The 12741-nt window shown below is 44.0% G+C and overlaps 1 protein-coding gene across 2 annotated transcripts in view; it reads right to left on the bottom strand.

Annotated features, from left to right (window-relative positions):
- Positions 1-6789, bottom strand: part of Epha4 (EPH receptor A4) — a 138114-nt gene extending 131325 nt beyond the window's left edge. For both annotated transcript variants that reach the window (XM_027941772.2, XM_027941773.2), the window contains exons 1-2: positions 6671-6789; positions 3560-3627 (exon numbers count right to left, since the gene is read on the bottom strand). In XM_027941772.2, coding sequence (XP_027797573.1) covers positions 3560-3627; positions 6671-6761 — 159 coding nt within the window. In that variant the 5' untranslated portion in view covers positions 6762-6789. The remainder of the gene's footprint in view (positions 1-3559; positions 3628-6670) is intronic.
- Between the last annotated feature and the right edge of the window lie 5952 nt (positions 6790-12741).

Genomic DNA, 12741 nt, shown 5'->3' with positions numbered 1-12741 from the left:
TGAGACCCATAAGGAAACTAGAGTGAAGACGTGTTTTGCTTCTAAATCCTCAGCGGACATTGAAAATAAAACTGTAAGTGGCATTCATGATGAGAAGCCCAAGGAAAGTAAAGGAGGACTCCAGTGTTTCCTTTGCCTTCTGCTTCCTCACACAAGGATTCTTCAACGGTGGACAATCTGAGTTCAGACTAACTAAAGTGGCAATTTCACTTTCACCATAGCTTTAAAAAGTAATTCTAAAAGCAAGACGACAGTTTGGGCTCCTATACTCTGACTTCTACTAAGTTGGTAGGAAGTCTCCAGTTCCTCATTAACATCCACAGCAATGCATTAATATAGATCTGGCATAAATCAGCTTAAGTACCTAACACATGAATGTAATTAGAAGAAAAAAAAGATAGTTTAAAAATTTGTATTCTGCAATAGTTCCACTTAAAGCTCCATTCAATCCAGTGAAGTGCACACAACCATAATGTACCTTTTAACAGGTTTCCCATCTGTGCATTGGAAAACTATTAATGGATGGAAATGTTGCTATGGAAAGGGCCATAATCCATAAAATTCTGTATTCCTTTCATCTTGCTGCCATTATGAAAGTTGGAACTGGGAGTGGGGGTGGTGATTAAAACTGCTTTTTATCTGGTAAGCAATACATCACCAGTAACTTCCTTGTTTGGGGAAATTCATGTAAATCCAAAAGAAGATCCTGCATCTTCCAAAAGACCTGCTCAGCATGTTTCTCATCTCAGAACAAAGGGAAAATGGAAGGACCCATTTCTCAGTGAACACAGAAGTATTGTCATAGAGTACATAGAGGATAATTCAGGTCTAGTGTGAACTTTCCAACTTGAGCTTAATTGTCTAACCACATTGATTAGTTCACCAGAACAGTGACATGCCTTCCCTTAGTTTTGTATTTTACAATCAGCATGAGCGCCTCAATATACTCGTTTAAGTGAACACTGCTAAGAAATCAGTTTTGTTTTTGTTTTTTTGTTTCCTTTGCCATCAGGACCCATCACTTTCCGTTATTCTCCTGTTCTGCATAGTTGTTCTGATGGACAATGACTTGTCTCTGACTCAGTCTCATATCTTACTTAGTGGTATTATCAAATCAGATTTCTTTTTAAAAATAACACAAGTAGCAACAACCAAATGTCATTATCAGACAACTATCCTAAGTTTCTAGCAAGGATGTGAAATGTTATAACTACAAGTAGAGATTTTAGACTTTGTTCTCTATTACTAAAAAAAAGGTCAATTAATTTTTTTTTTTTGTGGGGGGGGGGGGCACCATCACTACTATTTAAAGGGGAAAATAAATTCCTATCATTTTGGTTTCAGTGGTCCTGGCAAGATAGTAAATATGGTTGCATTTCTCAGTATTTTTGAATAGTTGAAGACTCAGTATTTTTTACCCTAACTAGAAGGAACTTTTAACAATCAATCCCTAGTTGGTACATATCCAGTTCATCCAGTACTCTAAACCTAAAAAGTCTCCTTCAGTGATAAAATCTAGAGCTTACTTAAATGTCATAATTTGACATAATTTCTCAATGATGGCTATGTCTTTTGGAATGACTAATTCTCTTGTATACTAGTAGAATTTCACTTCTAACTTTTAATAATACTTAAATGCCATACATCTAATATTTAATGAAAACAAAAAGCTACCTATATCAGCTTATAGAGAGGTCTGTTTTATACAGTAAGGTATCATTAGTATTTTTTTAAAATAAGACTTCAAGACAATTAAAAGAAGTTTTGAGTCTACTAAACATAACCAGGTACTCTTTCAGCAGTTCTTTGAGGGAATTGAAAAGAGAGCAAAAGAAAGCAGGTGGGGGAAGAAGGAAGGGAAGAAAGGAAAAAGGAGGACATTTGTAGCATAGTAAATTGCAATAAAAGCTTTCTGGAAATTGGATAGACCATAGGCTGTCCTCTCAAATGTGTCCCTCCTAGTTTTTATGTAATTCACAATCTATTTAGTGAAACAAATTAGGGTCAAAATCATCCTAGATATATTTGCTCTTCAAACCTAAGAGCAAGCAGTAAGAAAAATAAGACTCATTAAATTTATTAGTACAAGTAAGGGCAACTTCCACCCTCAATTTTGCCAGAAGCACTAATCCATTTTAACCTAAGGGGTAACATGCGGGCTAGAGCCTGGGAAAGCCCAGCCTGAATCAGTGACCTTTCCAGAGTATAGGATTAACAATGAGTCTGACTCTCACTGAGATAACGCTGTACCTTTCTTCACATTCAAAGGATGAGGGCAATTGCCTGCAATCAGTGGTGAATACAGCTTGTCTACACCACCAGAGGCCTGCCAATCACTCTCCCTCCCCTTTAAATCATGGTTTTGGGGATAGACTAGAATTTTTCAGCAAAGACCAATCCAAGGGCAGGCAGTCAAGTTCAGGCAGAAAAACAGGAAGGCAAGGCAATCTTCATCTTACTGCAGATGGATTACAGGCCCTGCTTTGATTCTTCATTTTTATGACTATTTTTTTTTTTATAGTTCCTATGAATCCCGCGCCCCAATCATTTATTGTTTATTCAATTGCTGGGTGTGAGGCCCCATGAGGGGTGCTGGCATTACAATTTTCTCCTGGAAGAGATTCCTAATCTTTCTTTCCCATTGTTTCTAATCAATGGACTCAGGCAAAAACCATCAAGCAGGTGAAGGTTGGATGATTTGCCTAATTTTTAAAGGGTACAACAGTTATTTTAAGGTGGCAGAAATCAGACCTACAGGTCCTATTGACTTCTTTCCAAAGCTGAGTCATCTGGACTTGCTATTAAGGGGGTTGGGAGAATGTGACCATAGACCCAGGAATATTCTGTGAATCTTCCCATGGAGGTCTTGCTACAAATCTGAGAAAAAATGAACAGGAATATATGCTCTTTCATACTTTATAACCTAGCCTCTCTCACCCCTAAAGATTCAGATTCCAGACACTCAAACTTTTCACATTTAACACTAACAATCTACATGCTCCGGGCTTCTCTGCATGCAGTATGCCCCTGGCTCAGGCTCACAAGGCTTTTTCTCAGCCTGTAAAAGAGAACAGCAACTGATTTAAGGTTGTAACATCGAGGTTGGGAGCCTCCCGCCACTTATATGGGGCAATTAAAAATGTTTTCTCTCTGGTATTTCTATTTATTCATTTTTTCTAATCTGGAAGCAGAACAATTGCTCTAAAATTAACCCTGTCAGGACTCTATGCCCATCAGAGTAATAGGCATAAATTCTAATTTGGTCCCCGGATTGTATTTCTTCTTGGTATTTTAGTTTTAAATAGGCATCTAAGTCTATTCCTCCACCAATCTCCTACTTTTGAAACCCCTTTCTGCCCTTTTGGTTTCTAGTTCTTCCATGACAGCGCTATCCAAGGGAGTATAGGATTTCTCCAACAAAGCCTAATTCACTTCATAGGCCACATCGGAAATCTGACCCCCTCACCACAATCACCAAGAATCAAGCCATTAGGACTTTCAGAAACTTGCTAATCACTCCTTTTTTACCCTTTCCATCAGAGAGCAACTCAGAACTTACCCCTCCTTCCAGAGGGCTTGCTATCCACCCAAGTTCTCCCTGAACGGATCTGGAATCCAATAAAGTAACTGCAAAAGAAAAAAAAAAAAAAAAGGAAAATAGATTAATTTCCAATTGCAAAAAGGCAATAATACAAAAACCATTTGCCTGAGCGTTTCCATATGTGCTCAGGGTGTGCATATCCAACTATGATCAAAACCTAAACTTGGTCTCACTTATGTAAATAATCATTACTCACTTGATCTTCTCCCCTCTTTAAATCTACAGGTTCTTATTTATTTAACTTGCATAACATTTAAAATTCCATCCCAGGTCTCAGTTGATTCATTTTCCAAAAAGGGTGAATAGTACAATTCGAATTTCAAGTACAATTCAAAAAACAAATACATCAATGTAGGGCAGTAACACTCCGGAGCAAAATTTGCATTCATCTCTGTCTGGTATCTACTAGAAGTATTTGTTTTTGCAGGTTTCAGATGACCATATAACTCCTCATCATGGTGACAGAGCCATAAGTGAATTCTACCAGAGAGTATCCAAAGGGTCAAGGAAAAAACTCTCTCTCCCCTGACACCCCTCCCCCAAACAAATAGGCTCTGGAGGTGGTATCCCCTGCTTTTTAAATATCAAAGTTTCAGGAAGAGGGAATGCCAGACACGTTGAATTCGAATGCAAATGCACTCAAGTATTCTCCTTCCCCGGGTCTTTTAGAGGACACTCAGAGACCAGCCTACCACTGCAGAGAAAAACACTGGTTTGAATTTTAGGTGTGGAGTGCTGCCTAATGGATATAGGGTGCGTGTGCTACAACACCTAACGAGTGTGCCCCAAAGCTTAGGGGGGAGGGAGAGAGTGCACACAGAGCTGCCATACCCGGCTTAGGCTGGAATAGAGCTAGGTACCGATGACATTGAAAGACGCAAAGAATTCGAAATCTCTCCACATTCCCTTTCCCACCGCTATCTGCAGGCCTGGGGGTCGAAAGGCCCATCTCAAAGGAACCACTGGGTTATTAATTTGATCAGTGAGACAGGCTCTTCAGGCTGGGGGAGGGGTGGGAATGGAAAGCCTCCATCCTTCCTCATGCGCACCCCAACTCACTTTCACCCCCAGGTTCCTGAATTCTACCCATTTCCCCTCTCATTTCATTCACAAACTAAGGGCGTTAAAATCACTTTCCCTGGTTTTCTTGAGGAGCCTGAAATCCTGGGGTGTGTTAATTATTTTAAAATGTAGAGCCTTCCCTGGGTTGCTCCCGCCGGGAGTTGAGCCCCCCCCCTCCTCACTCTCTCTTCTCTGTCCCTAGAGAAAAGCCCGCTACATCCATTTGGATTTATGTAAGGTGGATTAGGAACACAAAGGGAACAATAAGACCCAATTTACAAAAAAAGGGAGGGAGTAGAAAGGGAGGGTAAAAGGGAGAAAAGGAAACGTGATGGGAATAAAAAGCAACAAAATGAATTAATTTTTAAGAGAAGGAGGGGTTGGAGAGGGGTATAAACCCCCTCCCCTTTCATTCAACATCAGCCCACGTTTCCACCAGCGCCTTTTTGTGTAAGGCTCCCAAGTTTGGCTTCCAACAGAAAAAGCCAGGGGGTAAAAGGTAAAAATAAAGAAAACAGTCTCTACGTCTGCGATGTGAGAGTAATCTTAGAGGACGTCCGAACAAGTGCGCAAAGTAGCCAGGAAAACCCGAGATCCAGAATTCCGTTCAGGGGGATGACCCTAGAGACCGAGGCGAGGCGGCCACGGCGGCTGGGGTGGCAACTCCAGGCGCGTAGGACGCAGGGGAAGATCGGAGAGGACAAGAGAGCGCTCCTTTCCTTCCAAGCCGTGTCTGTGGGCAGGTGTTCGACTCTCTCTCGGAGCCTCCGTCTGGAGAGCTCTGGGTACCGGCTGCCCAAGCGAGGCTAACTAAGTTGGTTTTTGGCTCCCTCCTTCGGAACAGGGAAAATGATAGTTTGCACAGGGATGTATGGGCTGAAGTCTGGGGAGACAGAGATGGATGAATGGATGGATGGATGAATGTGGGAGGAGGAAGAGTAGATAAGACGAAAGCAAGGCTAGATGCACGCAGGTTGGAGCGTGAGCGTACGTTTGGACACAAGCACACGCACTCGGGGCACACGCGCACGGGCAAATCGTCCGCGTCCGCGTTCACGAGGGCACTCTCTTCCTTCACGCATTTGTGCGCGCACATACACAGACGGACATATACACACTCACGCAAACAGCTCCCCTTTCTCTGGACCCCTCAGAAACTAAACGATCCTCCACCCCAACCTCTACACAGAGACATGGGCATGTACAATCCTCCCAGCACGTCGGAATAGACGCGCAGAAAACAGCACACAGATGGGGTGCTGTCGCTCATGTTTCCTTTAAACTAGCCAAATGTACTATTCGGGGCCGAAAAGCAAAAACTACGTTCAACTTGCTGGCGGGTTCCCGGGATTGAGAGGGCAATCTGAGGAGCTCAGGGCTCTGGAGGTCGTCGATGGCACCCCTAGGGTGTGGGGCTCGGCGAAAAGAAAGGTGTCTGATGCTTGTTGCTAGAAATCAGGTCACAGGCGCCCGACGAGCCGCGCCACGACCGCTGCCCTGCGAAGGCCCGGCTGCCGGGTCCCGGAAAACGCGTGGCTTGGGAAACTTTGCAGAACCCAGAGAGCTCCGAAGGCTTTCTTAAGAACCCGGGAGCACTAAGCCCTCACTGCATTCCAGGCTTGCGTCTTCCCCTTGCCCAGGGATGGTAATGGGGGCGGGGGTGCATAATTTTTTTGTTGTTTTGTTTTCAAATCCTGCATTGGCTCCAGTGCATCCCCTCGGGGCGCCTCCAGCCTCCTTGCCAGAGGATGCTGATAAACTTTGGCCTTTCACTACAAACTTGGACAGACCCGCCGCCTGCACGGGTCACGGCCTCGGGGCAGGCTTCTTGGCGTTTTTCCATCACCCTTTCGAGGATCTCTTCGACCTAGAACCCTTCTCCAGGGTCGGGACGCACCGCTCACTCTAGGCTCCCTCCACACCAACCGGCCCTATGCTACCGAAGACCATTTACCCGCGGATCGTCCCCAGTCTGTCCCCGATCCAGACAGGCTGCTTCGTTCTTACCTTCATTCGCCGGGTATACCCTGGAACCGGTGACAGCGTCGCAAATCCCAAAGAGAAACGAAAAGAGGACGAAATAGAAAATCCCAGCCATGGTTCGCCGGTGCCAACGCTGCTCCTGCCGCTTCTATCCCAGTGGAATAAATGCTTAAGTTAGGAGTGCAGCAGGCTGAAGACATTGCCAAGAGGGTGGGCCCTACCCGTGACGTACGCACGCCAGTCCAAGGCCGGAGACCAATGGTGGTGCAGACTGGATGGCCCGGCCTCGCCCCTAAGCTCAAGCCCGCCCCGAGGCCCCGCCCCCTCCGGTCTCCGCGGGGCGTACGGTCTCCCGGGGTTGGAACCGGCCAGCTCCGCTGGGTTCCCGCCCCCGCGGGAGCGTAGCAGCCTGATGCTCAGACACCAGGGTCGAGCCCCTAGACGGTGGAGGGAGATTCAAAAGACTCAATTGACTGTGGGAACCCGAGAAAAGGTTGGCAACCTTCTTTCACCTCAACGGACCGTCTGAGATGTCGAAAAAGGCCCTTACTGAAATAAAATAAGTATAAAGTTGACCTGCCCTTTTGCTGCCGCTCCTTTCCGAGGATCAGCGGCTCCGCGTCCCGCCTGCACGTCTGGGGCTGCACACTTCCTCCTGCAGGCCGCCTCCGCTACCCTCTGTTTTCTTGCCCTGTTTTGTGTCTTTTTATGGTGCTCCTGCATCTGAAATGCTTTTTTGGGGAGTTTCGTACCTGGATTACTCCTTTCTTCCCTACTTTCCCAGCAACCTAGAGAGTGGGGACCAAGTCATCCCCAATCCAGCCCCTAGCAGGACTCCAGTCACTGCCTCAGAGGCTTAACCCGATGACTTCTAGCATCAGGGAAATCCTCCCTGGCCGGGTCCCAGCGTTCACACCGAGCGTCTCACCGGGAACCCGGACAGGTCTCTCCTGGCAGCCAGATAGCCGGAGACGGTCTTGGCTACAGGGAACCAATGTGCGTTTTCTGGGGGAAGTCCCTGGAACCCGATTTAGCAATTTCGGGACGCAGTGGAACAGAGCAAAGGGCACGCGAGTGCCAGGACTTGCAGCTGTACGAGGACTCAAAGGAGACTCGGAAGGGGCCCGGAACTGCTGCGGTTGCTGGGCGCTCGACCGCTTCTCTGCGCTGATCAGGACAGTTCTCCCAGCCCCAGGAGAGGGTGGTGAGCGGCCAGAAGCACAGAACGCGCCCCGCTGCCCCGGTCTCGGCTCCACGGGTATCGCTGTGGAACCCTCCGGGCGTGCTGGCACCTCTGGGCAGTGGTCTGTCCCCGGATGCTTAGGTCATGAGCGCAGCCACCTGAGCGTCTACCGGTGACAGAAGCTCAGGCAGTTATCCGGGGACCAAACCCCAATAAAACTGAAAGCATCCCCCCCGGAGGTGTGAAGGGGACCCTGATTCTCAGTGAAAAGCCTCCCTTTCTTCCTCCCAGTCCGCCTCTCCTCTGGTTCCTCCCAGGACAGGGCCGGGTTTTCCTCTGGAGTCTGGGTCCCAGCGGGAGTGCTACTGCCGAGAGGTGGTGGGGCCTTCCAGCTCGGGAATCGGCTCTTTGTGAACCAACCGCGCCACCTGCCGGCCAGACTCCGACCTGCGCTGCCCAGGAGGAAGGGTGAGCGGACAAAGACTGAAACCAACTGCCCGCCCCTCTGGGAGGTGGGAAGCGTCGGTAGACTTTGGTAGCCACCTGCCCACGTTCAGCCCACTCAGGCCACTACTAGCGGTGTGGTGGCTGGAAGAAGTCCTTGGAGTCCTATCGCTCCCCGCCATCCAGATTATGAAAGATGGACTTGGAAAACGTTTCAAGGAGAAACAGTTGACATCCGAGGGGCTGCTTGAGAAGCTAGCTGCTCTCCCTAAAATCGAAAGTCCGAGCGATGAAGGGCCATGTTGAGGAGGGAATAGACCCGGCGTCACTGGCCGCAGTTTTAGGGCACTGGCCTCGACAGCAGATCCTATTTCCCTCAGTGGCTCAGACCTGCGCAGACCTCGACTGATGACACAGGCAACTTTGACTTTTAAAGACCAGCGCGCTTGACTAGACGCCGGGCAGTCGCTTTGAGTCGGGGCCTGGAGGGACAGCTTGTGCAGCTCTGGCATTTTGGCTCCTTGGTGAAACACCTATGAAATGTCTCCATCTGGGAAATGGATTTCAGTTTATTGTAGCTACTGATTTTACACAAGTAAAAGGGGGGGGGGGGGGGATATGCACACACGACGTGTGTGTGTGTGTGTGTGTGTGTGTGTGTGTGTGTGTTATAAATTATTTAAAACAACTTCCCAAGTCCCTTTAAGGAATGCATTTCTAGGTTCTTTCATGTGCCTTTCAGAATTTTACAGGAAAAGAAGATGAATATTGGTCCCTGTCATTTGGCACACAGATTCAAAAGAGAAAAGAGCAATCCAAATTCTTCTTAAAACATTTTTTAAACAATAGACGCTGGTTGTTTCTCTGCAGGAGTTGGAATATTGCATGTATCTGTGGTTGAAATGGAAAACTGACTGCCTGCATCATTAAAAACAGAAAAATTTCTAAAACATGTACCATCCCCACCCCCCGGGATATGCACACTGAATATTAAGCAAAGTCTTTTTCCAGCCACAGCTGCCTGGAAGCAAGATACCGTTTGCTAGGGTACATTCACTGATCCCCCTTTTTCCTGTTTTTTATTTTAGGGCTCAAAGTTGCCCAATAATCAGGTGAACTAAGAAGCTGGATTGCTGACTGGGAAAATCTGCACTCCAACTTCCCTCTGGAAAGCATTTCTGGGCTGCAGATTGGAAATGAACTGCTGTTCATTGTGACTACCTGGAGGAGAATTCTTCTGTCCTCTGTGATTACTTAGAGGGGAAAGACTTCTAACCTAACAAACAGGATTCCTTCTAAAAAATAAGATAAAAATGGAAACACCATCATCAATGCAAAACCCTCTCTGCACCCCATAATCGGAAAACACCCTGGAATTTTAAAACTTATAAGTGTGTACAATCAGTCTGTAGAGCCATAAGCACAGAACCCAACACAAAACCTACCTAATATCACCTACTTTTAAAATAAAGTTGCTTGGCTTTTCTGAGTAAAACAAGCCTCTCAGAACTATGAGAATGTAGGGGTGCTTTGAATCCACTAAGAGGAATCTCAAGATGAATCTGCTAATAAGCTTAATATAAAGGATTAATTAAATGACTTGATAGCTTTAACTTTTTTTTTTCCATACTGTGCCTAACACAAAGACTTGAGCCAAGAAATACACTGTCAATACTAAGTTGAATTAAGGTTGGATTTCAAAGGCATCTCTAATCTGCGAAAGACATTTTTAAATGGCCACAAGAAAACCTGATTTCTGCCTCCAGGTGGAAGGCCCAGTTTTGCCAAAGTAATGAGAAAGGGGCCTTTGACCTGTGGACAAACAAGCCATATGATAGTGTGTTTGTAGACAAATAGCAATGGATAGAAGACAAGAGGGAGGGTGAGAAAGAGAACATGAATCCATTCCACCTTTTCCTAGGCACTGTGGTAGGAATTTGTGGTAGGTTTTAGCCTGACTTCCCTGGATGTTAGTCTTTCTACCACTAAAACGTAGCACATCCACAGTGTTCCAATGATGCTTTGTCATTTCAGTTCAGAAATACCTAGGTTAATTTGCTTGCTGGACTTTTGCTATCTGTATGTCTTTGAGTAAGTTCCTTAACCTCTCTGAGATATGGCTTTCTTTCTGTAAATTGTAAATGATTTTTCTAAATATTGAATGATTTTATAGAACACAATATATTATCTGGCACATGGGAAATAGTTATTATTACAGATAATATCTCATTAAAAATTATAAACATTATTAACTGTAGAACAATTTATTTATCTCAAATCTTCTTTTTCACAAGGAAACCAAACACTGTGCTTAACTTCTTGTGCTCCATGAGAAAATAATTCTTTATCTCACAAACTCCTGGAGGAGGGAAGGAAGATACATTCTAACTTCTTCCCTTCTTTCATTGATTTATGAAGCTTACATCTAACTCCTCTGTTCCTAGATGATTCAATTAAATTTGAATCTAAAAAATTTATTTGTCTTCAAATATAATGGTTACAAAAACATTTAAGTAAAACAAGGTGTGAAAGACCAAAATTTCACAGCCAGGAAATAGTGCTGATGGTAAGTAAGCAAGGCTCCATCTAATGAAATCTCCACTTTTGTCAGAAAGCTACCCTCTTAAATAAAGTCATCTGAAATAGCATTTGGTGGGTTTTCTGAAGCCCCCAGGAAACCCAATTAGAGATTTTATCCTTTGATGTCAAAGCTTTGATGCTGTTTCTTATGCAAATGAGAAGCAGGACTATTATTAGGCCTTTGCACCTGAGTGAGAAAGATGGCCATAGAGCTCAGGTCTTGATGGATCAAGAAGGTGGGACAACAAGACACAGCAAGAAGCCTTTTGAGTCACTGAGGTGGGGAAGAGCTGACAGGAAAGTTGGACTACTCAGGGGGGCAAATCCGAATTTGATCCAGTTCTAACAAACCTTTCTCAAGGGCAAACTATGTATCAAACACCACAGTTTGAAGACACCAAAGGTTTCTTCTGGGTCTTGTCTGTGTATGACACCCACCACATGGCAATGTGGAGGACGTGGGGGACAAGTAGAAATCATTGGAAACATTTCCTTTATCTGGGCCCTGGAGGAAGGCCAAGAGAGAGACAAACAACACCAAGTCACTCAGTCCTGTACCAATATAGGTCCTTTAAACTAACACTTTACAGAGACAATGAGTTTTTCTGGAGGAGATAATCTATATCTGTTTTTGGCTGCATTGGTGAACATGAGTTAAACATCAGAACTGTTTTATGGCTTAAACATGAAACCCATGCCCCAAAGGAAGTTTAAAACATTATTTCCTGGGAACCTTGCAATTCAACCTCTGTGACCATAGATTTCTTCATTTTAGCTCAAAACGTGAACATAAAATTACCAAGTCACAGTCACTAAATAATTTAGCTATTAATACTTTAATATTTAATAGCAATGTTGATTTATGGTTATTAGAAGAAATTTTGGAATTATGATTGTATGATGAAAAACTAATGCTAATATACATGTGTATTACATCAAGCTGACACGGTTTTATAAGCCACTTTTAAGAGAGAAATAATTATCTGATTGGAGTACTATTATATTGCAGTACTACATGCCCTGCCCTTATTTTTCTTTCTGAAAAACAATGTGTAATGCAATGAAATTCTGTAAGAAAGTAAGTTTATCATTAACATAATTTACGATTTACTACATAACAAGAATATAAATTTGGAAACCTAAATTTCCCTTCCCCCATAAGCCAAAAGCACTTCCAGAGCACTTGTGTTCCAAACATTTATTTTTTAATTTCAAAAGATCTCAGAGTATTTCATGTATGTCTAAAACAACAGATTATATATTTCTTTATGTAGAATATAAATTTCTCAAATGCTTATTTAGATAATGGAATTTTGCAAGTGTGCTTCTAGAGGAATTAGAACTTTTGAAATTATATTTATATTGTATTTCTTTAACCTAATCATTTATTTCCATTAGCAAATTTTGGTCTTTCACACCTTGAAAGAAGAAATTTTCTCCTACAAAACAAGTATGCCTTTAACCCTTATTCAAGAGGACTAAAGAGGAAACTCAGGGTAAACTCCAAGAAACATAGTGTAGGTTTTTGTTCCTAAATTATATACTTACTACTTGAACACCCCTGTATATTAATGAAAACTTATTAAAATCAATTGAATATAAATCTGCTCTGTATGAAAAGGAATACAAAAGTGAAATTTATCAACCTGGTTTGCCTAGAATTGGCAGCAGGGGACATTTTCTGGACACAGAATGTTTATAAGCACTGAAGAATTTGCAGAAAGTCTTAGCTTGGGAGTCCACAGACAGACATATGTCACACAATTTTAAAATGTGCAGAGCAGCCCCTCACAGGTAGTGATATGTGGCATCACTTTCGGTTAGACCTTAACTATGTCTGCACAAACAAACTGGCTTAATTCGGGCAAACAATGAGTTATTTGAAGTA

Source organism: Marmota flaviventris, chromosome 11, assembly GCF_047511675.1.
Source record: "Marmota flaviventris isolate mMarFla1 chromosome 11, mMarFla1.hap1, whole genome shotgun sequence".
NCBI classification, from domain to species: Eukaryota; Metazoa; Chordata; class Mammalia; order Rodentia; family Sciuridae; genus Marmota; species Marmota flaviventris.
This window is presented reverse-complemented; position numbering and strand designations above follow the sequence as displayed.